Raw genomic sequence first — 27,665 nt, 5'->3', positions numbered from 1 at the left:
CCTTAGTAGGAGAGGCAGTGTTATGAATGTCTGTTTATGTGAAAATTATTGATATGCTAATTACAAAATCTTTTCTTACTATGAAGTGGTGTCACCCATTCACAGCCTATTCTTTGTTATTGTATGTGCTTAAAAATAACAAAGGCATTTTTCAGTAATAATAGACTGACCTTTTCCCCAGTTTATCTCAATAGATGACCTTTTTTTTTTTTCTCTTTTCTCCAGTCACTGAAACAATCAAATCTTATAAGAATGGAGTGTTAGGCAACTTGGGATAGCACAGATATTAAACGTTTTTTGTTTTGTTTTTTTTTTATTGCTCAAACATCCAAACAGTAATGTTTCATCCCTGTAGTTTCATTCTAGGTTATTTGCAATATATGTATTTTTCCTATGAGTTATCTTTGAGAAAAATGTTTACAATATGAGTTCAGATCTTGCTTAATTTGTCTTTTTTTTGTAGGTTAGAGAAGTTTATAGTACTAGCTGATTTCATTTATACATGTGAAAAATTAAGGATATAAATAGAAAAATACAAGGCACTCCCCCCACATTCAGCGTAATAAGTTGCTAGTCATAAGTTATTACAAAAATACACTACCTAAAGCTTGATAAATGGTTCCCTTCTATGCCACAAGTCCTTAGTTTTACAGCCAATGAACAATACAAAAATGAATAAAATACCAAGAGATCCTTCTTGAGTGCGTAATGTTAAAGAAACATCTACAAATGAGCAGAACATGATTGGATCAAAATACTATGTTATCTATTATGACAATGACGTTAGTCATTTTGGCAAGCTCTGAGAAACTTAAGAGCCACTTCTATAATTAGATAGGTTCCAATGTGGTCTTTTTATTTCTCATATTTATCAATGTTCATTTTTTTCTTTCTTTTTGGAGGTCTCTCTGCTTTCAAACCAATTTGCTGTTACTTTTTATTTGTGATAATTTCTGTTAAGCTTACAAAGATGTCAGTTGACATTAACAATAACCAATCTTCCCTAACCAAGATTGTAAGAGTATTTTTGCAAATAAGAAATGTGGTACTTCCAAATACCGTCTTGAATCTTAATGCCTGTCATAAAGCCATGAATGTAAAATACATAGTGTATATGTTCAATTAAGCTGTTGGAGATTGTTTGAGAAGTACTAACATCTTTAGAATAATGTTTTTGTATTAGATCCAAGCACTTTATCTATTAAAACATCAGCATAAGCTTTAGAGACCTTTAGAGCATTTTCTTCCGCTGTGAAAATGTCACCTTTACTGTTGTGATTCCAAGAAATCTCTACAAATGCCTCTAATTATGTCAGTAGCTATCTGTTCTAATCCTGAGAACTCTCTTGTGAAGAAAGTGTGAGTCTCCTTTGGTTCAGAGGCCATGTCTTTCAGATCATCCAAAGGTGCCCAAGCCACACCAACAGAGTAGATGGTGATACCTACAAGGGAAGCATTTCAAAATGAATTTAAATAAAACTAGCTGATATATGCAGTCGATTTACTATATAAGTATAAGACTTGGTTTCACTTTTTGCATTCATACACTATTGCATAGGATAGAATAAGGCGCCAGATTCTGTGACCCATGAAGTCAAGTTAATTGGGGGTACTGAGATTAGGTGAGTATGTGGTTAGATTGTCGGATCACAGATCAAGCTTGGAATACTGTAATACCTTTTCCTGTAACCATGTTCATAATGAGCACTACCCCCAAACCAAAAGCAGGTCTGCAGACTTCTTCACCAGCTCTGTTGTCATTAATATCAATTCTTTCTGTGAGTAGACCATTATACTCCTATCATTCTCTTACCCTCTCACCCCGTGTGAAAGGAAAAAAAAATCCTCACCCTCTCCTAAACATGCATCAAAGTTAAATGGGGAACGTAGCAAGAAGGGAAAAAGGAATAAAATGGTACCCAACTAAGCCCTTAGCTACTGGTCAAAAAATAATTAAAAGTCTGTTAGTCTCTCAGAAAGCTTTCTTAGCCCGGGTCTGACTAGAAACACTCTACCTTTTGGAGGTGGGGCGGTATTTCCTGTGCAGTAGTTGTATTTGTCTAGTTCCCAAACATGTAAATAATCTTTCAGATTCTTAGCATGTTAGTGCCCTTCTGCACAATCTTGGTAAGTCAGATTCCCCCAAAAGATTTCCGTATGGGAAGTATCAGAGTGGGCCCTAGTCATTTACCTCCACTGGCTTCAACTTCAGCAGATAGTCACTATGGTTCTCCAAGATCAACAGTCATACGTTAGCCATGTAGTAAGAGCAGGTGCCGGTAACATGACAAGTGCTACTTGAAACAATTTCTGATGGTATTGCAAATTCTCAACCCTTCGTCTCATTTCCCTTGATGTTCCCTCCATATAGACCTACCTGTTAGACTAGAACACTGCTCAGACCCATTGCTGAGTTCATAGACCTAGAACTCCCTCAGTTTCAAGCTGTTTTGAATCCTACTTCTTTCCCAACATGTAAAGGAAACTCAAGACTATTCCAACAGAGCCTCAATGGAGATGGAGTATTCAGAAACGTGGCAGAAGGATTATGATGAGCAAGTGCAAAGCAATGCACTTATTAGGAAAAAGAGCAAGATTTCTTAATAGTCCATGGTAGTTTGTATCCATCAGTTATATTCTAGAAAGGGAGTTAAACACTCCCTTATTTCCTAATTATACCTACCTGATGTACCACCAAAAAGACTGACATTTTGGAAACAAAGCTGAAAATATTCTATCCTTATATAAAAGTCTTCATGCTGCTTAGTTTAAAATGCAAATGTTTCTGTTCACCTCAAGGAAGATATGCACTAGAAAAGGCCTAGCTGGAGATGGGCAAGTAAAATGGTAAGCAATGGCAGATGATACCTATTAAAAGAGCCTCAAAATGAGGCCTTCTGTCTGAAGAGATGACTGAGGACAAGTAATGAACAAAGTAAATCCCTATGTTCACTAAATCCAAGAATATTAGAATGACCGGAGCCTCTGCGCAAACATTCTAATTTACTGTAGAGAAAGAGGAGTTGGTATAAGGGTGAAAAAAATGATTTAAATTAAGAACTAGATAATCCGTAGGTGGCAAAGTTAATGCCAAAGAAGACAACTATGCCATTCTCTTTTGTGTTGCTTTTGGAGACAGGATACTGGAGTGGACGGACCATGAGTTTAACCAGTGTAGAAATCATAGGATTATAAATTTAGCACTGTAAGAGACCTTAAAAGACATCTAGTGGGACATCTTACCCCCCTTATTTTTAACTGATGAGAAAACGGCCTTGAAGAGAGAAGTTAAATGACTGGCCAAAAGTCGCACTAGTACGTGTCAGAGGCAAGATTTGAACCCAAGTCTTCCTGACTAAGATCAGCATTATGCGCTACATCGAGCTGTTTCTCTAAGAAAAATCAGATTGTGATGACAATATTAAATTGTATTCTCCCTTAAAGAATACAAAAATATAAGGAAATCATTTCTACACTAAAATGGATGATTATGCTACATAATAAAATAACCTTGCTAGTAACAGTACTTCCAAATGAACATTTCCTCAATTTTCTCCCAAATCTTACCCATGTGGGGGCAAAAACATTACCTGCTTTATGAGCAGCAGCTGCAGGAGCTTGGACATCATCATAGGATTGCCCATCAGTTACAATTATAAGGAAGTTTTTGTTGGGTCCATCCCTCATGGGGCCAAATACATTTCTCACAGTGAAAGAAATGGCATCCCCAGTGGCTGTCCCACCACTCATGTAGCGGATGTTCCGAATGACAGCCAGGACGTTCTCCTTGGTGGTATAGTCAGTGAAACCGAACTCTGTGCGCTGATCGTAGGTGAACTGTACCGCAGCAATCTTGGCACCGATGTCAGAGATCTCAAAGGTCTTGGCTATGTTGGAGACAAATTCAAGCATGAGGCGGAAGTTACTGTCTCCTACGCTACTGGAGCCGTCAATTAGGAAAGCGATGTTAACGGAGTTGTAGCAGGTCTTGCTACACAACATCTGCTCGTGGGCACAGAGTTTCTGGACTAGTGGCTTCACATACTTGGTGGTGCCAAACCAGCTTGGAATGTGGTAAGAGAAGAAACCGTTATTCCGACAGACAGCCTGATGAGTAGAACAAAACATGAGAGGAACCCTCATGAAAAAGAAAAGATGATTCAACCATAAACTTGTGCTTCTGTTGTAAATACTCAACGTTCAGTTGGATAAGAAGAAAACCCTATTTCTATTTCCCCAGAGCAGTGTTTGAAGTTCCAGCACGATGCCAGCACTCATCTAAACTGACAGGATGCCCCTCGCCCCTCTCCTCTCTCCCAACCACCTTACCTTGTCAACAAAGCCAACATCCTGAACCATCCCCAGTTCTTCAGGTATGGGTTTGGCCACAGACACAATGAATACGTTAACACCAAATTCTCTGGCCACAATGCCAGCTTCCTCTATGTCATCAGAGGGCCAGCCATCAATAAAGACCACCACCACCTTTGGGATGCCTTTTCTCACTCCACTGTCTGCTGAGAAAAATTTCTGGGCTGTGTGCTTTAAGGCTTTTCCTGGGGAAAGGGAAAGGGAAGAGCATACTTGAAGCAGCCTTCACCACTGCAGGAATCGATTTTCCAGTTACCTATAGGCACCCACTTCCTGGCAATTTGAGGTTTTAAGTTGTGGAGACCTGTCCTCTTTCTATGATGTACAAAGACCTGACTCAAGGAAGAAGTTTTTCCAAATTCTTTCCAAAACACTCCCCCAGTCAATTTAATTAAAAAAAAATAATAAGTGCCTATTATATATGTTCTAGACATGTTCTAGACAATAACCTTGCCTGGACTAAGCTCATGCATTCTGTGATTCTTTTTAGAATCTACATTATTCCCATACCACTTCTCATAAGCCTTACTTATTTCAAAGTAATTTTCATAGTAACTTAAGTTAGGAGTCATGAAGGTGAAAGTAGGTTTTATCCCCAAGGAAACTCTTTTGTCTGTCCCAATTAGCAAATGACCAGTTACCTAAAGTGCTCGATAGAACTGAAAGTCTTTAACAGCAGTTAACTCTAACCCTGGCTCAGGTCTTTTGGGGCAAGTCCCAACCCCTCTTAATTCTAGTGTTTTCCTCTTTTAATTAGTTCCAGTTATTCTGTATATATCTTTCTTTGTACATACTGTTTTTCACATGGTCTTCCCCATTACATTGTAAACTGCTTAAGGGTAAGGACATTCTTTTGCTTTTTGTATCCCTAGCACTTAGCACGGTGCCTGGCACACATTAGGTACTTAATAAATGTTTATACGTTTGTCGATTGACCTGTACAGATATAAATAATTGCGTACTTCTCTTTCAGATCTGAAGGAAGACAGATAACAAGAGGAACATTCAGAGAATGTGGCGGTGCTGTGCCAATTTAATAGAAATGACAACACCATCAATAATTTATAGAATCAGTGCTACACTGATTATCAAAGTTGGTTCCTTTGCTGTCTTCTATACACTAAGGACACCTATATGTGGCACGTAGATAGCCTAGCTACTCAAATGACTGTGAGCATTCTAAAGGAAAAAAAGTCTCCAAAGTTGTAAGATTTTTTTTAATCCAAAAAATATTTTGTGACGCTTTGTCACAATTTGAGGGCAGATTTTTCCATTGTTAGTCAACTATCCCCAGGTCCTACCACCAACCCCGGGTCTACTTACCTGTATTGGAATTGCCCCCTCTGAAACCCACTTCCTTTATGGCAAACAAAACATCTTTGGCTGAGGTAAAGTTCTTCAGAAAAAATTCAATTTTGGGATGTTCACTAGGAGGAAAACAAGACAAAAGCTATTCCCAGCAGAACGAATGAAAATATATTCTGAATCTCTTTAATAGCACTTATCTAGGGCCTTGAGGTTTGTGAAGCTCTTTTAAGTTGATTTCATCGAGTGAGGCGTGCTCATTATTCCCATTTCGGAGAGGAGGAAAAGGGCTGAGACAAGAAGTGACTTGCCGAGGGTCACACAGCTACTAAGTACCATGAAGCAGAAGTCAAACTCATCTTCCCACCTCCAGGTAAAACAGGCCCATCTGTATCCGCCACACCACCTGCCTACCGTAAGGTAACTGTTTGCATTGGGCAAAATTTAGATTTCTCCCCAACGACTCAGAATCGTGGTCGCGACATACAGAAGCCTTGGTGTTTATTACTGAAGGAATGTTAGTAACTAAGCAGTTAAGGACTCCAGCCAGAGATAGACAGCTACAGTGACAGAAGAAAAGGGGAGTTAAAATAAAACAAAAACCCTTGTCACAAAGTTTCAGTAAACTGAAGATTTTATTCTCATTTTTAAAAAAGTATAGGCAGGGGCAGCTAGGTGGCGCAGTGAGTAGAGCACCGGCCCTGGAGTCAGGAGGACCTGAGTTCAAATCCACCCTCAGACACTTGACACACTAGCTGTGCGACCTTGGGCAAGTCACTTAACCCCAATTGCCCTGCCTTCCCCCCTCCAAACCAAAACCAAAAAAAAAAATAGACGTCTTCCATTCTTAAATCTACATGTTATTCAGGTATCAATTTGGGATTCTGCCTTGCTAATAAGTATTATATAATGTGTGCGTGTGTGCGTGTGTGTGTGTGTGTGCGCGCTAAGTTATTTGGTGGTATCAGAACCATACTAAAATATCAGTACTCAAGGATCTGTGATTTTGGGAGTGGGAACTTCTTCCACCTAGATAAACTACCTATAACTTAATAAATAAATCTTAGAGAGTTGCCTGAGGTTTAAAGAGACTTAAATGACATTCTCAGTCATACAGCTAGTTAAGTACCAGAGAGCAGATTTGAACCCAGGCCTTCCTGACTTCAGATCCAGCGCAGTATTCACTACATTAGGCTGCCTCTGCAAATTTATTGCATTTGTATTGCTATTGTGAGGGTCTTCTCCTCCCAGCTTGATTTTTTTCCTTTTTTTCAAATTAAAGGGGCCATCTCTTGACTTGTTTGTTTTTTTTTCTTTGGAGGGGGGAAGGCAGGGCAATTGGGGTTAAATGACTTGCCCAAGGTCACACAGCTAAGTAAGTGTGTCAAGTGTTTGAGGCTAGATTTGAACCCAGGTCTTCCTGACTCCAGGGCTGGGTCCTCTACTCACTGCTCCACCTAGCTGCCCACCCTTGACTCACTTCTTGAAGAGGCCTATTCACTGAATTGGGTGTGAGTACGTGAAAAGCCAAGGTCTCCCACTGCATCCTGGGCCATCTCCAGGTCACCGGACCCAGATGGCTCTGGAGGAGAAAGTGAGGCTGGTGACCTTGCACAGCCCTTCCACACTCAGATCAGAGTCAACTGCGAGTCATGTCATCACTTCCCTGATGCCACGGTCCTCTTCGAGAACGAAGGATAAACACAATTTTTTCCATTCATTTTTTAGATATGTGGACAAATAGCTACTTCCTAATTGCAAGTCTTAAAAGTCCTTCATGATTTTGCAGGGCAAATAATAATACTGATAACCTATTGAGTTTTTTTAGTGGTTATCATACCTTGCATACTGTAGTATGCCCAAAACATATTTGGTGAATATTATACATTTGTTCTAATCCAGCAATAGCTGGAGGAATGGCTTATAAAAATCGGGGATAATTAACTCCCTGGGGCAGCAAGGTGGCGAAGTGGATGGAGCACCAGTTCTGAAGACTGAGTTTAAATCCCTGAGTTCAAATCTGGCCTCAGACACTTCCTAGCTGTGTGACCCTAGGAAAGTCCCTTAATCCTGTTTGCCTCAGTTTCCTCATCCGTAAAGCGAGCTGGAGAAGGAAATGGCAAATCTTACTCCAGTATCTTTGCCAAGAAAACCCCAAATGGGGTCACAAAGAGTCAGACACAATTGGAAAACACCAAACAACAACAAACAAATATTACTTCCCTGTTCCAGAGAAAATATGAAACAGAAAATACGCTGAGAGAACTCAGCTCTCTAGTCTAGGCTAGTCCTTGTATAATAGAAAGATGATGTCCATTCCCAGCATGAACTGTGGGCCAAGGGGAGAGTTGAACAAGAAAGCAGGCTAGAAAAATGAGACATGCCTTTGTAGCGTGATTCTGTTGCTTTATTTGACTTTTTGTGAATTTCTAATTCTGGGGTGCCTGTGTTAAAATCTAAGTTTAAAAACATCTCCCAAAGCCAAATCTAGCATTTTTCATTATATGCCATTTTGAATTATCTTTGCCACTATTCTCTGTTTGTGCAAATAATGAGAGACAACTGTATTCAAAACCTTTCCTGTTTTTTTCCATTTAATAACAATTTTTATTGTGAACCTGACCATCATCAACATAACATTTCAATACTTAAAGAACCAGAGGATTGCTTAAGAACCTGAATTTCTCTATAGTTTATTTTCTATACACATTTAAGGCGTTAATGATTGAAAGAAAAGTGCCACAAACATTTAGTTTCCTTGTCCTACTGCTAGAAAAACTTTAATCACCTGACACTTAAGAGTTAATGCTATGAACTGGAGCTTAGCTCTTTTTAAACTCAAAATTAGAACCATCCTTACAGAAGGTGACACACTTATGCATCCCCACCCCCAGACCGTGGGCAACCCTGGCCTACATCAGCTTTCTTACTTTTAGATGGACCTCATCCAAGCAATCGGTTGAGTGGTTGCCATAGTAACAGAGGTTTTTTTTTCCTACTTGAAATTCATGATTAAATAGGTATCAGGGACTCTGGGGAGGACGAGGAGGAAGATCTGTGCTCCTGGTTTATGAATCGGAAGGTTTAAATGTAAAATCTAATTTGAAGAAGATGAACAGTAAGACAAAGACACAGATTATTACATCTTATAGTGGAGGCTCTAGTTAACCCACCAAGGACCAAATGAGGAGACACAGGGAGGAGTTAAACCTAAGGGTCTAATTTCTAATCTTGTAAATTTGCTATGCATTTCAAAGATTAGTCAAACCAATAAGGTTTATGAATTCTGGGACTGCCCTAGCTCTCAGAGGTGTGTGCTTTGATGGCAAAGGCTGAAGAGTCCACACCTATATAGTTTAAATTTATGCACTGGCATACAGATCTTCCTAGCCTCCAATTTCATAGTCCTAGAAATTTAAAAACTTCGTATTTACTATTTTTATTTATCTTCATATTTATCTGTTGACCTGGAAAAGTACAGATTCCTGTTCTTGTATCTCACTGCAGCATAGAAGCCATGGTGGGTTCTTCAAGGCTATGGCAGTGGGATACATGGTACAGGGGAAACTAGTAATAGCGCTGGGGTTAGAGGATCAGGATTCCCATTCTGCCTCTGTCACTTCCTACCTGGGTGACCTTGGGCAAGTCACTTCAATCTCTCTGGGCTTCGGTTTCCTTATCTGCTTCAGACAGCTGCCACTCAGTTGTTTCAGATATGTCCAACTCTTCATGACCCCATTTGGAGTTTTCTTGGCAAAGATACTGGAATGCTTTGCCATTTCCATCTCTAGCTCATTTTACAGGTGAGAAACTGAGGCAAACGGTGTTTAAGTGACTTGCCCAGGGTCCCCGCAGCTTGTAAGTATCTGAAGTCAGATTTGAACTCAGGAAGATAAATCTTTATGACGCCAGGCACTGGAGTCTATCCAGTACATGAGCACTTAAGAGAAATGGTGATCACCATTTCATCAAGAACAAATCCTACCTCGATTTCTCTTTTATAACAGGATTACTACCAATCACAGAAATTACCTAGATACAGTACACCTAGATTTCACCAAAGCATTTCACAGAATCACAATCTCAAAGTTAGAAGGGGCCTCCAAAGCCATCTAAAATAAGCAACACCTAAATGACATATCCAAGTGGTCACCAGCCTTTGGATTAGAGATTCAGAGATTAGAGATGCCATCCAGTCCAACCTCTTCCTTTTATAGATAACGAAACCAAGACATGAGGAGATGAACTGATTTACCAGGTTCTCACAGGTTAGAAAACATTAGAGGTGCTATTGGAATACAAGTTCTATGACTCCGCAGCTGGTGTTTTTTCCACTGTCTCTCTATTTACCTGAAGAACCCTACAAAGAAGTAATGAACCTACTGCCTCCCAAGGCAGCTCCGTACACTTTGGGATGTGATAATTTTTTTAAATAAAGTTTTTCCTCACCTCAAGCCTAAACTTGCCTTTTTACATCTTCCACCTATTACTTCCAATTAGGATAAAGCAGAGCAAATATATTCCCTCTACTTCCTGAAAACCCTTGAATTACTTAAAAGTAGTCCTCCAAGTATTGTCTTCCTTGGCACTCTCACTAATTTTCATGAACCCAAGACCCTTCACCACTCTGGTTTCATTTCTCTTATCTGGCTCATCAATGTTCGTTCTAAACTATGGAAACATGACATTCCAGGTATATTGTGACCAAGAGAGTGCACCTGTACCTTAGCTCTAGATACTACGCCTTTCTGAATTGGTTCATTAGCTTTCTTACCTTTCCCACTATTGGCTGGAATTGGATTTGCAGTTCACTAAAACCCCTAGGTCAGAGGTTCTCAGCCTTTTCTGTGTGTCATGAGCCTCTCTGGCAGTCTGGTGAAGCTTATGGACCCTTTCTTAGAATAATGTTTTTAAATATGGGGGATTACAAAGGAAATTTTGAAATGGTTATCAAAATTTTATTCTTTTAAGACTGACTCTCTCCCTATCCTGCCTAGGCTGGAAGCACAAAAGCTTCTTACAGGCCAGTTCTCACTATTACTCATCATGGAAGCTTTGACCTGTTATATTTGTGACACAGGTCAGGTCACCTCTCTTTAGGGGATTTGGTGACTTCCTCTTGTAGATCACCATATTGGTGTTAGATGTAGTATAGATACCCAATCAGCATAGCCTGCTGCAACTCAGGATTCCCAAACTCAACTGATTCACCAGCCTCAGCTTCCCCAGTAGTAGGGGATTAAAAGTGTGTCCTATCATGCCTAGCTAGTTATCCAAATATATATTTTTAAATATACATATATATATACACACACACATATATACATATATATACATATACATACATACATACATATATATATATACATATATATATATACACACACACATACACATATATATATATATTTTAAAAGCCAGGTTCCCAGATCCCTGCCCTAGATCTTTTTCAAACAAACTTTTATCTAGCCATACCTCTCCAATTTGAGTCTCTCAAGTATCCTTGTGTAAAAAATGGAAGAGCATGGACTGAAAAACTACTATGGTGAGATAGATTGGAATATATTCAAACGACCAGATCTAAGCAGTAGGAATTAACAGATCACTGTAACCCTCGGAGGTCTCGGTGAAATAACTGAAGATCTGTGGCCCTTATCTATACAGTTCAACCATTTTTAATCAATGATTCCAATGAAGTCATAGATCACATGCTCATTGAATCTGCCACTTCTGTAAAGCTAACTTGTATAGTTAATATATTAGATCACAGATAGGAGATCCAACAAAGATCTTGACAGGCCAGAATTATGGGCAGAATCTGGTAAAATGAAGTTCAGTAGGGGTGAGTATAAGTAACATTCTATACTTGTTAAAAGTCAACTTCACTAGAGGCTTTTCTCATTTAGGGGATCAATCATTTTTATGTTTAGGCTTCATGATATTGAAAACCACATCTACATTTAACTAAATGTGGTTAATGTTAAATACAGATTTCCTTTTTCTAGAAATCAAATATCCTCATATCTGAGTATGAGAGAAAAATATCTAGGGCTCATAAGATAACAAGATGGTCAGGAATACGAAAGTACCTGATAGTCTGGAAAGCAAACAAATAGCATGCGTTATTGTGAAAAAAACCTTTTTTTTAACCCCCACACACACATCCTCAAAGGCAGGGGCTGGTTTGTTGTTTTGTTTTGTTTTTTTTTTTGTCATTGTATGCCTAGTGCCTAACATAAGGGAGGAAGTTCACGAAAATTTGTCGAACATATCTGGCTCCTCTACCAGTAAGTCTCATTAGAATTTGGGGATCTGGATTGTTCATGATACACCTGCCATAGACACAGTCCCTCCATCCATGGTTTCTAATTCTGATAGGTCATTTGCTGTATCAGTCAAGTCTCTGACATTTTGAAATATAGGTACCTGGCTTGAACAAGTCCCACGTGTGGTCCTTCTGTTCCAATCCCCAACATCAAGGCCACTTTTCCGACAAAGTTCTTCTGTAGGTTAAATCTGCGCTGTCCAATATTAAAGCTTCCATCAATCAGAAAAGCAATGTCTGCCTTACAATCTGCAAAAAAGCAAAACAAGTAACTTCACTCAGCAGTCCTGGAAAGACAAGGACTAAGTCTGGATGAAATTAAAAGTCTTGGCTCACATTACCTTTGTTTCCAGCCTTTTTGTCAGGTGTCTTCTTTTGTCGTTTACCTGCAACGCAATAGGCACCCAATGTCATTACCAAAAGGAGGAAAGAAAGTTCCAAAGTGGAAAACTGAAGCAAGGAGAGGAGCGAATAGTAAGGCCCACCATCCTTAAACAGATTGATCTATTTCTTTGGGTCACTTTCAGAGGCAGAGGCAGCAATATCTCCACCAAAGAAACTAGAAATCGAGAAGCAAGCTCTCCACCAAAGAACTTAGAAGCCAAGATCCTTAAGAGCTTAGTCTGCTACATCTCTGATCTATAGACCAGTAGAGACTTCCAGAGATGAAATGTTCAATTTCCTGCTAAGGCCAATGAGGAAGCTTTGAAGCTAAAGAGGTTGCAGACCTTGTCAGGAGAGAGAAAGGCAAAAAAAGGGATCTCATTTTCACTTCATCTGTAAAATCTATTTCAGAGAGATGAGATAATATTCCTAAAGCACATGGTCAGCTTTAAGGCATAATTTTATGTGAGTTTTTATTTTTTATCATTGTTATTTCTTCTCTCATATTCCTTTTTCTGGCTTTAAATCTCCAAAAGCCTTAGGAATCATCAGTCAACAAGCATTTATGAAGCTCTTAATATGTCCTATCCTGATCTGAAGGATTTTAAATTCTACTGGGAAATACGATATGTACACAAGTTGTAATTTCATGAACACAAACATCTGGGAAGGTGGAAATCTGCATGTTAATAAATGTCTCAAAATTGATCAACAATGATTAATTAATATAACTGAAGGAGGGCATTCCTTAGCTTCTTTTTCTTCACCTAGGAGGAAAAGTCAGGATTTGATGAGTGAAAGGATTTCACCGTCACAGGTTTAGAGTTAAAAGGGATCTTAGAAGCCATTGAGTCTGACACTTTCATTTTATAGAAAGAAACTGAGGCTCAGAGAGTGACTGCTTTAGGACACACAGGTAGTAAATGACAGAGAGTCAGGATTAGAACTCATGTCTTAAGACTCCAAATATGGTACTTATTTGACTGTACCAGGAGCTCACAACATACTTTTACTTCTTCCACTGGATAAGACCAAGGAGCAGTGATATAGTGAATGGTGGAGAATGGTTGTTACCACAGTTCAGGGCAGACAAATCATGGGAAATATGGAAGAGAAAATTGTACATGCATTTTCATACATGTTATTTTATGCAAATTTTTATGCAAAATTCAATGTATTTATTTGGCTGCCCTTTACCATCATCATAACACAATGATTAAAATACATTTATTTCTACTTTTCAAATTTGGGGCCAGGCAACCGAGCAGATAGATTCCACACTTCATACCTGCAGGTGGACGTGCTGTGGACACTGCCCGTCCGGTGGCTTCCAGAGCTTCGCTTTTACCTTCTGTTAATAAAATAAAAAGATGATTGATTTTTTTTCCCTCTGAACTCAACACCATCACAGATTGAGGAATCTAATTCAGGACTAAGACCGAGTAGGAGGCGGGGCTGCTTAAACCCTGAATGTTGACTGCCCATGGGAACAAACTGTGACCTTTCAGCTGTGAAGAGCCAAACCTGACCCTCAGCGGACAACAAGAAAACAAACCTCACTACTTTTCAAGTCTGCTGTTACTTGTCTAGATAGTCTGTATTTCTACTAATACTGGACCAGTCCTCTAACACCAGATAGAAAAACTAGAGACACAGAAGTTTAAAAACTCTTTTCTCCTTTCACATCCATTCTACCAGATTGAGCAATAGATCCCGAAGATCACAGGTGTTACAATAACTGACATCAATTGATGGCTTCAGTTTTTGGGACAAGCAACATAACTAAAGATGCTGACTTAAGAAAGGTAGACAATGTTACAGCCTAGTGACACTTTGTTTTTCAAAGAAAAGGAAGCTAGTTGCACCTACTGGACACTGTGAAAGATGAGGACCATCGGGTGAGGGTTTGAGACTGGATGCCATTGGAAGCTACTGAAGAATAGTTTTCCCGGCCAGGAAGACCATAGACCCGCACAGCCCCTCCTGAGCTGGTGATTACCCCCCTGAAACATAATAATAATGGGTTGAGCAGCAATTAAAACTCACATCTGAGATCACAGGATCATAGATTTAGTGCTGGAAGGAATCCCAGAGACCTACGCCAACCTTTTTTTTATAGATGAGGAAACCGAGCCTGTGAAACAACTTGCCCACACAGATAAGAAGTGGAGGAACTAGGATTTGAACTCAGGTCCTCAGACGACAAATCCAGCACCAAATGATGCTTCTCAAAAACTTAATAGTGACTCTAGGGACTGGAGTGGGTTGTTTGGGCTGCAGTGCCCTGCTGCATCTGAGTAAAAAGGCAAGATGGTGGACTGGAAAGAGAATTGGACTTGGGAATCAGAAGCCCTGGATTTTAGTACCAAACCTGATGCTTACAAGTCATGGGGCCATGGGCAAATTACTCAGCCTCTCCAGTCCAGAGGGCTTTCACGAGTGAAACAGAGGCGATAATACCTGGACTGCCTACTTTTTGAGGATGTATAGTATAAATAAGGGGTCTTATTACCTGCAATTCCGATAGGCACCATGGCCCACAGAATAGTGTTATTCAGGAAGATCTTAAAGACCTGCTTCTGATGCTTTCCAGGTATGTGACCATGGGGAAGTCATTTAACTTTTGTAGGCCTCAGTTTCCTCCTCTGTAAAATTGGGATAATAAGGCAGGCAGGACCTATCCCACAAGGCTGTTGTGATACTTACATGAGAAAACAAATGTAAAGCTCTATGCAAACATCAGTTACTATTTATCATGAGGCAAGGAAATACATGTCTCAGCAATTCAGGCAAAGAAGCCATGTGAAGGTTCTATCAATCTTGTGTCTGTTTTTGTAATAACAGCTACTTAGAGTTGTAATAAAATATCTCTGGGGAAACGCGCCCTCTTAACTTCTTGAATGATGGGTAGAGACCACTACTTTCTTTTTATTTCTCAGAACTGCCACATTAATAAAGATCTCAACACAACTTTCCGAATTTTCCAAGATGTACCCTTGAACCACCGGCCTTTTGATTTCATTCAAAATAAATTAAATGGGCCAGGATCCATTCTTCAGCTTACTATTAGTGTACGGAGCTGCAACATATTTTAGAATGAAAGAAGCCTCGTAACACAAGGGCCCCCAAGACAAAATTGAATACATTTTGCCTTTTTGTCAGCACAACCTGTCAGGGGAATATTGCCTTTTTTTTAAAAGAGCTAAAGCCTCCTCTGACTATTTTATTCCATGTAAAGTTTCAAGGTTATTCAGGAAAGCTTTAAAAGCTTTCTACAACCCAAAATGACAAAATAATGTGAAAGTGGGAGATGTCCCTCCTGCCCTGACATGATCACTAAGCTTACCTGTGAATAGCAGCTCCACAGATGCTTGAAAGAGAGGCATAAACTATGTTCCCAAAGACATAGAAATCTCGGAGAAGACACCCCCCTGGGCAAAGGACATCAGCTTTCTCCTTCCTGATATCAAGTCCTCTTGTAAAGCATGTGATAGCAATAGGAGCTGAAGAAAAAGAAGAGGACACAACCAGCCCCATGATTTCTTTGTGGCGGCTAGGTTTCTACTCTCTCTCTTTTTTCAGTCCAGCAATATCTTGACTTTGGCCAAGCTTGGTCCCAAAAAGGAGATAAGAGAAGGTAGCACTCTGTCCCTTTTTTTGCTTAGTTTCATCAGAAACAGTGGATTAGGAGTATGGAGTACTGTATGTGTTAGACTTTTTCAATATGTCGGTAATTTTGCTGATTTTTGAAAAACTCATTTTAATTTTGCTATAAGGTATTAAACTGTGGGAGAGGGAAGGAAGAGGGATTCTTTGAGGGTCATAGGTGATGGAAGAGGAAAAGATAGCAATAAAATTATTGTTTTTAAGGGAATTTAGAGGAGAGGAGGAGGGATACTTTGGGAAATGTAGATGATATAAAAGCATATCAATAAAATGTTTCTTAAAAGAATATTTTGATTTATCTACCACATTGTAGATTTTTAGCAAGGCCAGATAAGTACCTTCCCCAAACTGGATCCAGCCCTTAATTATGGGTCTCTTCTATTATAAAATTCTAATTTGCGTATTTTTTCAGGGCTGGTTTAAAGATCATGGTAGATAGATATGCTTGGGATGACTTAAAAACTTTGGTCCAAGATAGAACAGTATTAGTCATAATAATGGACAGTATTTACTTTTATAAAAGTGAAAAATTTACAAATCCTACTTTGCAAGTGTTACCTGCAAAGAAATTACATTTGTAAAATTGTTTGTGAATGCTTCTATGACTAAACGTCTCCATATGTGCAGATAATCTCTCCGAGGTGTCGGGGAGCTCTCTGGTTTAAGAATGCTATTTCTGTAGTTTAGTTATTCCCAGAACACAGTATATGTACATTAAAAAAACTTCAACCTTATGTGAGTATGTAAGGAAAATAGTAAATAAAATATTCTTCCCTAATGTGAAACAGAGAGGTGTACTAGGGCATAAGGATGAAAGACTGGCCTTGGAGTTTAGAAGACCTAGGTTCAAGTCCTACCACTGACACATATTTTCACTGTAATCGTAGACAAGTCTCTTAACCTCTCATTGTCCAGGCAACTTTCTAAGATCTGTATAAATTACAGATGAGTTGCTGATCTGCACTGTCGAAGGGGTTTGCACTCAAGGCATTCTCAGCCTCTAGAGGCAGCTAGGTGGCACAATGGAGACAATGTTAGACCTAGAGTAAAGAGGTCCTGAATTAAAATGTGACATCAGACACACAGCTAGTGTGACCTGGGGCAAGACACTAACTGTCTACCTCAGTTTCCCCATCTGTGAAATGGGGATAATAATATAGTGCCTCACCTCCCAGGTGAGGATAGGATGAGATGATACCTGTAAATGTTGGTTATTATTACACTGATTAAATCACAAGTCTAGACCGAAAATATGAAACAAAACAGTCATTCTCCACATGATATGCTATGTGAAAATAAAAATCTCCATCAAGAAAGACACCAGAAATACAAGAATAACAACTTTTTGAACCTGCTAAAATACAAGTTGGAAAACCTATGTAAACATTAAATTTAGAATGAATGGTAGCAGGTGCTGTCTTACAAGCATGCAGCTGAGAAATTTTACAACAGATTGTGAGAAAAATTTATGCTAGAGAGAATTCTGTTCAAGTACCTAATGTATATGTCAATTTAGTACTCTACATTCTTGGGCATTCTTGGAAAATCTACCAAGACCTGTTGGATCTAGAACAAGAAGTAAAAGTCTTCCCATAAGGAGGTTTAACCAGGGCATAAGAGTCTTAGCAGAGATTCGTATCGAATGCTATTGTGTCAGCTGGAGAAAACGATTGTCCTTATAGAAGAAGAATCTAGTAGCCTCAAACCCATCATCTCATCGATTTCACTGAAATCTTGCTGGAAATCATCATCTTTTACATGTTTGGATAAGCCGATCAAAGTTTGACCCAAATCCCCTATGGCCAACCATTAGTTTTAACCTTACTCATTGGGGGCCCATTTCCCCCTTCACAATACTGATCTTCTTTGAAAGAAACCAAATAAGAATCCATTTGAAAGCTGAATTCCATTTGTAAAATCCCAAAATAACAAAATTCCAAACAAACAAAAAACTCCACATACGCGAGGTTGGAAAACTTAAATACTGTCTAGAGTAAGAAATTAACCTCAAATTGTTGCGTGTAAAGGGGTAACCTATAGAGTTACAGACAAATAAAGGAAGCTCGATCAAAGCTGGTGGCCCACCTGGCCTATACCAAAGTCCAAATGCCACACACTCCCAAGTGATAATCTCACCTGGAACCCAGGCATGGGGCAGAGTTGAGTGCTGTTGGGCAGTCAGTGGATTCTGCGATACTGCCCAGAAAAGGAGATAACTTTTTCCCCATCCTGTGACTTGGAGAATCAAAAGCACCTAGAACTGTAAAGTGGCTGTTCCCTAAGGGTATCATCTGGCTTCTGTCCAGCTTCTCATCACCTCCAGTGATGAGAAACTCACTACTTCACCTGTCAGCTTAGTCTTTTTTTTTAAAGAAATTTTTCATGACACTGAACCAAAACAAAACCTAACTCCCTAAAATTTCTACCCATTGCTTCTATCTGTGCCCCTTGAGTCCATAGAAGAAATCCAACAAATATTTATGACAACTTTTCAAGTGTTTGAAGATGACTTCCCTCCTCTCACCTTCCATGTCCCTCTTAAATGTACAACTGGCCTTTTAAAGACAGATTCCAGTCCCTTCAACCGTCACCACTGCCCAAAATAAGGCTTGTTTCAGCAGCCTTTCAAATGTGGGACCAGAGGTGGAGACAATCCTTCCGATTTGACTTTTCAAGACCATCACCTCTCTCTGGAGGCTGCAACTTTACATATTCTTAGTCTCTCCCCTTCCCTCTGATCTCAAATGGCAACTTTTTTCAGGTAATGAACCTACTAGAGCACTTCACCCTCAGTTCCCTTAACGCCTACCTTCTCCGTCTTAGGGCCAGAGGTGGGAGAACTACCCCGAGAGTAGTAGGGCTGGAGGGGAAAACCCCACGAGGACTGAAAAAGTGGCAGGACTGGGAGAGCGACCCCCATTGGGGACCGCAGGAGCAACTAGGGTGTAGGATGAATGAACAACAAACCAGTATACTACAGCTTCAGAACAAGGACAGAGGCAGAAATCCCAGAAAGACAAATTGGTAACCAGCCCCAATACTCCCGCTTCTTCCTTCCCCCCAGCCCCTCTAGTCTACACTGGGATATTCCTCCCAAAAGGCTGGCCCAAGGAGGCTCAAGGTCAGGTCCTGGGAATGGATTGAGCTCCTGCGCATCGCTCCCACTGAGAGCCCCTCACTCCAGTCCCTATTCCCCCATTCTCTCTGGCCAGAGGCTGAACTCACCGGCGCTCTCGCAGCTCACGGGTCCCGGCAGGAGGAAGTAGCCACCTGTACAAAGAAGAGCAGAAGAGGCGCAGGGTAGCAGCTGAGGCTCTGCGTTCCCTCTTCTTCCTCCCCCCTATCCCACTACCTTCTCGGGACTCAAAGGAGAGGCTGGAAGCAAGCTCTGGACAGGATATTGGGAAGGGGGGGGGGGGAGACGGACCAGGGTCAGAGGGTGTGGGGCACTGGGAGACAGAACTGAGGGTACCTAATAACCCACGAATTACCCACCGAGGTAAAGAACAGAGATCCAAGCCGGAGACATGGTGGCTCGAGGAATGCTCAGACCTGGAAGGAGAGAAGAGACTTCTGTGCGTTATCATCTCTCCCTACGGTCAGCTTCAGGGGTACTCGGCGTCCCTGTTAGAACCCCGCCTCCCCCCGGACACATCTCAGTCTCTCTCTCTCTCTCTCTCTCTCTCTCTCTCTCTCTCTCTCTCTCTCCCCGCATCCCCAACCTCTGGTCTCCCCGCACTCTGTCCGCGCTGCTCCGGCTCCACGGAATTGGGGTCTCCCTCCCTGCCCCCACCCCTCGCCCAGCTGCCCGGGGCGTTCGCGATTCCTTCGGAAATCCCGGTTCCCTTAGGACGCAATGGGGCCATTTCTCCGCGCGTTGGAGAGGAAAGGGGGCGGGTGCTCCCTTCCAGCCTTTTGGGTTGTAACGGATCTAGAAGAGAAGGCTGAGGGGAGGTACCCCGGTTAGATGAGAGGGGGCCCGACGTGGAGGCAGGGAGGCAGGCAAGAGAGAAAGAAAGCAGGGAAGAGACGAACGGAGACAGACACACAGATGAGTGTATGTGTGTGTGTGAGAGAGAGAGAGAGAGAGAGAGAGAGAGAGAGAGAGAGAGAGAGAAAGAGGGAGACAGAGAGAGAGAGATGGAGAGAGAGAGACAGACAGAGAGAAAGAGGGAGAGAGAGAGAGACAGAGACAGAGAGAGAGACACACACACAGAGACAGAGGGAGACAGAGAGAGATGGAGAGAGAGACAGACAGAGAGAAAGAGGGAGAGAGAGAGACAGAGAGAGAGACACACACACACAGAGACAGAGGGAGACAGAGAGAGAGGGAGGGAGGGAGACAGAGAGAGAGAGATGGAGAGAGAGACAGACAGAGAGAAAGAGGGAGAGAGAGAGAGAGACAGAGAGAGAGATACACACACACAGAGACAGAGAGACAGAGGGAGACAGAGAGAGAGAGAGAGAGAGAGAGGGAGGGAGGGAGACAGAGAGAGATGGAGAGAGAGAGAGAGACAGAGAGACAGAGAAAGAGGGAGACAGAGAGAGAGAGACAGAGAGAGACACACAGAGACAGAGACAGAGACAGAGAGAGAGAGAGAGAGAGACAGAGAGAGACAGAGACAGAGAGAGATGGAGGGAGAGGTGGTTCTCCACCTGCGTGCTCGCTGTCAGGCCGGGTGAGCACGAGTGCAGAAAGCCCGGGCGCCCGGGTCGAATATAAAGTCTCCTGCGCGCATGGGCACTAGGCCTGGGGCAAAGAGGGGACAGAAATGGGGGAGGGCCTTGAGGGGAGGGAGGGGGCTGCGTGGGGGAGCCGGGATTCCCCTCGGGACTGGGCGGCTCTTCCTCCGCCCTCCCACCCCGGGAGCTCGCCCGGCCGAGGGCGGGCAGGAGGCGCCTTGCTCCACACGAGCCGCCCACTCCCCGCGGGGCCGCCCGGGGCTCAGGCAGGGGTCCCCGCTGGGGGAGTCGGGCACCGGGGGCCAACCAGCGAAGGGTGGACACCTCCATCCTCCCCTTTGCCACGGGAGCCCTAGAGGGTGGGCCCGGGGATGGAGGGGGGGCCCAGACGGGAGCTGGGCTGCAGGTGCCAAGGCCTCCGAGAAATGTGGGGGGGGGGGGAGGAGTGACGATGCGCTGGGGCGAAGTGGGCGGCCTTGCCCAGCGTCTCGTGGTGATTTCGGTGGGCGAGAAGGCGTGCCGTGCAGGGGAGCGGGTCACATTAGCAGCCTCCACTTCCCACCTCCGGTTGTGTTCCCCAGAGAGCAATCCGGCATTTTCTCAGCGGGTGGTGGGATTGTAGCAGGCACAAAAACCTGCCCTTTTTGGCATCTCTCTAAGGAGAAGAGGAGGCAGCGACTGTGAGGCGCCCTTAATGGCAGCCTCGCTTGTGCAGGCTTACCTGGAGAGTTTGAACCTTGTTACCTGGCAGTAGGGCACGCCGTCTGACACGCGTGCCTGACAAATACTGGTTGACTACCATTGTAACAAGAGGAAATGTATCTATGTATATGTATGTGGGTACAAAATAAATAAGAAGTTTTAGGGGAAAGGGCACCAGAAATGGGGAGGGGGCTTCGGAAGAGGCTTGGGCTAAAATCTGACAATTGAGCTGAGACACAGAGGTGAGGTGGGAGTGCCTTCTACACATGGGAGAGAGCCACTGCAAAGGCGTGGGTTGTGGAGAGATGCAACATTGGGTGCGAGAGGAGCAAGGGAGCCAGTATGGCTGGAGAAAAATCTGCTAAGTTGACTTAGGAAAGTAAGGAAGGAGCCAGGTCGTGTAGGGCTTCAAGCGCCAAACGGGTTAGTTTGGATTTTATCTTAGAGGAACTGATTGTGTTTGGGAGGGAGGGGTGTGTGTGCACACGGTCAACCCTAAACTTTAGAAAAACCATTTGGGCAACTATGGGGAGAATGCTTTGGACTGGAGAGAAATCTGAGGTAGGAAGGCCAAATAGGCCATTTTCGTTTTTCTTTCTTTATTTTCTTTTTCCTTTATGGAATAAAACAAGCATTTCTATAACACAGTATACTAAAAAGATGATTGCACACGAAACTGCAAATCTATCATGTACAACTTGCTGTTCCTTTTAAATATAGAATCAAGTTATCATGTAAATTTCTTTTTTTCCTTCCCCCCATGGCTACCATTAGACACAAAGCGGTATACATATATATACACACACATACATACACATACACACACATATATGTACAGGTATATGTATGCGTATATATACATATGCAGAATTATTCTATATATACACTTCTATTTATCAGTTCTTTCTCTGGATGCAGATAGCATCTTCCTTCGTATGTCCTTTGTAGTTAATTTGGGTATTTATAATAGTCAAAATGACTTATTTGCTCAAAGTTGTTCTTAAAACAATATTGCATTACTGTATACAATGTTCTCTTGGTTCTGCTCTTCGTTATTTCATGCAAAACAGGCTATTTTAAAACTCTGGGCAAGAGTTGATGAGGACCTGAACTGGGGTAGTGGTTGTATTCAGTAAGTGGAGAAAAGGGACTGTGTCAGAGAGATGTTATGATAGGATAAGATTTGGCAACTGATTGGCTATATGAGGGTAAGTGAAAATGAGGATTCATGGATGACTGGAAAGAAGATGGTACCTTTGACAGTAATAGTGAACTGCAGAAGATGGAAAGGTAATGAATTCTGTTTTGAACGTACTGAATTAGAAATGCCTTTTGGACTTCCAGTCGGAACTACCCATTGGACAGAGCAATTCACAAGAGCTCAGGAGACAGATCAGGTGGAATATCTAGATTTGAGAGACTTCTGTATAGTTCTGATAATTGAATCCACAGGAGTGGATGAGATCACTAAGTGAAAGAGTACAGAGAGAAAAGAGAGGAATGCCCAGAACTGAACACTGGGGGTATACTCACAGCTAGTGATGAACCAGCAAAGGAAACTGAGGCATGGTCAGACAGATAGTAGGAGACCTAGGAGAGAACAATGCCAGAAAAACTCAGATAGAAGAGAGTCCACAGGAGGAAAGAGAGGGTAATCAACAAGAGTCGAATGCTACAAAGAGGCGAAGAAGGATGAGAACTGAGCAAAGAGGCCATTAGAGTTGAAGATTAAGAGGTCTGATTACTTTCGAGAGAGTAGTTCCAGACTGCAGAAAGTTTAGAAGAGTGAGAAGAGAAGAATTGTAGGTATTTTTTTTTCAAAGAGTTTGGTTGAGAAAGAGAGTAGAGATGTAGTATAGGGGCAGCTAGGTGGTGCAGTGGATAGCATGCCAGGTCTGGAGTCAGGAAGACTCATCTTCCTGAGTTCAAATCTGGCCTCAGATACTTCCTAGCTGTGTGACTCTAGGCAAGTCACTTAACCCTGTTTGCCTCAGTTTCCTCTTCTGTAAAATGAGTTGGAGAAGGAAATAGCAAATTACACTAGTATCTTTGCCAAGAAAACCCCAAATGGGGTCGTGAAGAGTCGGACATGATTGGATCCATTCAACAACAACAACAAATGGCTATGTTGCCTCTCCTGATAGAAAGTAAGCTTCTTGAGGGCAGGAACTTTTTTGATTTTATCTTTGTAGCCCCAGTGCCAGGAATATAGTAGATGCTTAATAAATGCTTGTTGAAAGATTGGTATCTAAAGAATGAATCTTTTTATAAAATCTCTGACAAATGGTCATCTAGTATTTGTTTGAGGGCCTCCCAAAATGGGATTCTTGTTACTTTCCCAGGTGGTCAATTCTACTTTTTTTTCACAGTTCTAATTGTTAGGAAGTTTTCCTTATATTGAGCTGAAATCTGCCTTTTGCAGCTTTTCTCTGTTACTTCTCATTTTGTACTCTGGAATCAAGCAAACTAATTCTAATTCTTCTTGTACATGACAGCCCTTCAAATATAGCACTTAACAATGGGGTGGGGAGGGAGAGAGGAGAAAGGAATCAAGATGTATCAAGTGCCTATGCTTACTCTGTGCTAAGCATTTTACAGATATTAACTCATTTGATAGCTATCTTCTCCCATTCAAAGTCTTCTCTCCTCTTGGCTAAATAGAAGCAATTTCTCTCAACCAATCCTTATGTGACATGGTTTCAATTTCCCTAATCATCTTGGTCCTAAGGAGAGCTTCTAGCTTGGCAATGTTCTTCCTAAAAAATGGCATCTAAAATTTAACACTACATTCCAGGTATGGCTGACCAGGGCCAACTATGGCGGAACTACCATCTAGATAATTCTGAACACTATACTTCTATTAATACAGCCCAGAGGTAGTTTAGCTTCTTCTGTTGTCATATCACGTTGTTGACTCACTGACTTTGCAGTTCACTAAAACTTATCTTTATCCTCCCCTATAACTATGCTGTGGATTTTTTTAACCAATGTGTAAGACTTTAGATTTATCTCTATCAAGTACTTATAAATAAGCATTTATTTATCCCTATTCAATTTCATCTTAATAAATTTGGTTCATTGTTACAGTCTGAGATATTTTTTGAGACTGACTCTGTAGTCCAATATATTACCCATTCCTCCAAGCTGCACTTAATCTGAAAGTTGGATAACTCTGACATTTATGCATTTGACGAGTCATTGAAGGAAAATAATGGGCCCAAATGACAGTCCGCTAGAGCTCTCTACTCAGATTCACATCAATACATTAATCAGTCACGTTTGGCGTCTGGTTTTTCAAGGCATTCCAAAGCGACCTAATTGTCCCGTCATTCAGCCCATATCTTTCTGTCTTGTCTAGGCTATCATAAGAAACTGTCAAACATTTTGTTAAAGATCTTCAAATCAAATAATCCCATCAAAAAAGCAAAGGACAACTCTTTTAAAATCTTTATTTTATTTTTATTATTTTATTTAATTTAGTTTTTAGTTCCAAATTCTCTCCTTCCTCTCCCAACTACTGAGAAGGCAAGGAAAACAAAGGCCAATACAAATATGTGTAGTCATTCAAAACTAATTTCTGAATTAGCCATGTATCAAAAAAAAAAAAGAAAAGAAAGGAAGTAAGGAATGAAGGAAGGGGAAAGAAAAAAAGAGGAAGAAAGAAAGAAAGGAAAAAAGAAAACTCTGCTTCACTCTGTGCTCTGAGTTTATCAGTTCTCTCTCTGGAGGTGGGCATAGCAGGTTTTGTCATGAGTCTTTTGGCATCGTGCTTGGCCATTGTGCTTCTCTTCTTGGGTTTTCCGATACCATTTCTTTTCATCATTTCTTAAAGCGTAATAGTATTCCATGACATTCACACACCGTAACTTGTTCTGTTGATGTTTAATTGTTTTTCAGCGTGACTGCATTTGGGGTTTTCTTGGCAAAGATACTGGAGTGATTTGCCATTTCCATCTCTAGCTCATTTTATGGAAGAGAAAACGAAGGCAAACAGGGTAAATTGACTTGCCCAGGGTCACACAAATAGTAAGTGTCTGAGGTCAGATTTGAACTCAGGAAGATGAGTTTTCCTGATTCTGGTCTTGGCTCTCTATTCACTGTGACATTTAGTTGCCCCATAATTTTTTCATCCATTCCCCAATTAATGGTCATCCCCTCAGTTTCCAATTCTTTGCTACCACAAAAAGAATTGTACGTATGGGTCCTTTTCATCTTTCTTTGATCTCTTTGAGGTGTAGACCTAGCACTGGTCTCACTGGGTCAAAGGGTATGCATAGTTTAATAGCTTTGGGGGTGTAGTTCCAAACTGCTTTCCACAATGGTTGCACTAGTTCAAAGTTCCATCCACACTGCCTTAGTGTACCTATTTTTCCATATACCCTCCAGCATTTGTAATTTTCCTTTTTTTGTCCTCTCAGCCAATCTGATCAGTATGAGATGGTAGCTCAAAGGTGTTTTAATTTGCATTTTTAATACTTAGTGTTGTATGGAATTTTTATATGACTACTGATAGCTTTGATTTCTTGCTCTGAAAACTGACTATTCGCATACCCTTTGACCGGTTATCATTTGGGGAATGGCTCAAAGACCACTTCCTTTCCAGTGTTCTTTTCTCCCTGCCACGTTGCTTCATTATAGTTTTTTGACCAACTAAATAAAGTAGATATTTCTAATTGTTGAGAACAATCGAACATCCTCTTTTGGTGTATGATGAGTAAGGGATAAATTGGGGAGGTCTGTTGACTTATGGAGGGGGAAGGAAATAAGAATTTCCATAGTGACTACTGTGTGTCAGGCTTTATGAATATTATCTTGGATTTTCACAGTGACCCTGTGGGGTACATGGTGTTACTATCCGAATTTTACAGCTGTGACTTATGAAGGTTCAGCATGCAGATAATTCAATATTCATGTGGGCCATTGCAGTTGGAGGACATTTACTGCAATCCAAAGTATTGTTATTGCTGGTGTTTTTAATTATTTAGACTTTTATGAGTTGTGCTCATGGCTTGACAAAGCTTTATTAGGTCCTTTTGGTTTTGGTTGGTTATATGTAGGATAATAGATTTCGAGCTGGAAAGGACGTTAGAGACTTTTAAGTCCAGTGGCATCTCAGAGAGATTAAATGAGTTGCCTAGGGTCACAGAACTAATATCTGAAACAGAATTTGAACTTGAGTCCTGCCCCATCTAGTACTGGGGACTTCTAATGTGGATTCTTTCTTTTTTTTGCCACCCATATACACTCCATTTTATTGGACAATTACCAAGGAAAAAACCCATCATTTGGCACAAGAATGCCCATTTATTCTTTTTTGGACATAGGCACAAAATATCCTTGCAGGGGATCATGTTGCACAATTGAAACAATCAACATTTTATTGAAATACTAGGCTACAACACCACACACACCCCTTAATAGAGTAGAAAGTGTTACTACTAGACATATATCCAAATCCACATTTACTAAAATACCATTTGAAATATTACAAGTCTGACATGGATTCTACCGTTAGTTCTTCTATAGGGGGTCATATAGCATTAGTACAACTTAATAAGTGTGTTACATAAATCCTTTACTTCAGTGGACTTCTTTTTTTTTTTCCTTCTTCTGCTTTTGGCTTCTGCTGTTGCTCCTCTTCCTTTCTTCCTTCTTCCTAATCCTCCTTCTTTCTCTTTTTTTTTCTTCTTCCTCATCCTTCCTTCCCTTTTCTCCTTTCTTCTCCTTATCCTTCTCTTTCCTCATCTTCCTCCTTGTTCTTCTTCTTTCTTTTCCTCCTCTTTTTCCTCTTCCTCCCTTCCCTCCATCCTCCTCCTCTTATTCTCCCCTTCTTCTTCTATTTCATTAATATAAAGAGTGCTGTTGCAACAATCTGCTATAGGGGTGTAAGACCCACCAACAGCCAGCCCACAGAAAGTTGCCAATACAGGTTCTTTTGATCAGCTTTACTAAGGAAAGCAATGTTTAAGGGGTTAACAATCCCAATTTAATTGAACATACAAATATCATTCCCTTAGTTCAGGGGAAGAAGCCAGCACTCTGAACTTCAGAGCAAAATACAAACAAATTACAAACATCAACAGACAGACCTTGTCTGATTCAAATCTCAGTGCATAGTTACCAGGGTTTAACAAAGTCTGAACATCCAGGTTTACAAGCTGGAGGGCTCTTAACTACAGCTGCCCAGGGTCTCCATGTCAGCACTCCACTAAGAGTGAGAGCCCCCACC

General features: G+C 41.2%; 1 protein-coding gene across 1 annotated transcript; it reads right to left on the bottom strand.

The window, feature by feature from the left end:
* Nucleotides 1-640: 640 nt before the first annotated feature.
* Nucleotides 641-19,580, bottom strand: COCH (cochlin). Its single transcript, XM_036735933.1, has 11 exons — nucleotides 19,547-19,580; nucleotides 19,277-19,321; nucleotides 15,732-15,888; nucleotides 14,255-14,388; nucleotides 13,674-13,736; nucleotides 12,343-12,387; nucleotides 12,103-12,250; nucleotides 5,695-5,798; nucleotides 4,330-4,556; nucleotides 3,591-4,107; nucleotides 641-1,442 (listed from the first exon to the last, which is right to left on the bottom strand). The coding sequence occupies exons 1-11, from the start codon at nucleotides 19,578-19,580 to the stop codon at nucleotides 1,267-1,269; spliced, it is 1,650 nt and encodes a 549-aa protein (XP_036591828.1). The 3' UTR covers nucleotides 641-1,266.
* Nucleotides 19,581-27,665: the final 8,085 nt, after the last annotated feature.

Source organism: Trichosurus vulpecula, chromosome 8 (assembly GCF_011100635.1).
Source record: "Trichosurus vulpecula isolate mTriVul1 chromosome 8, mTriVul1.pri, whole genome shotgun sequence".
NCBI lineage: Eukaryota > Metazoa > Chordata > Mammalia > Diprotodontia > Phalangeridae > Trichosurus > Trichosurus vulpecula.
Note: the sequence above shows the minus strand (reverse complement) of the source record. Positions and strands in the feature narration are given on the sequence as shown.

Excerpts from the sequence above, each read along its gene's own strand:
- COCH (XM_036735933.1), bottom strand. The coding sequence starts at position 19,580 with ATGTCTCCGGCTTGGATCTCTGTTCTTTACCTCG. Across the intron at positions 15,889-19,276 it reads CGTGAGCTGCGAGAGCGCCG|CTCCTATTGCTATCACATGC; the intron begins GTGAGTTCAGCC and ends CTTTTTCTTCAG. Across the intron at positions 4,557-5,694 it reads AGGGGGCAATTCCAATACAG|GAAAAGCCTTAAAGCACACA; the intron begins GTAAGTAGACCC and ends CCCTTTCCCCAG.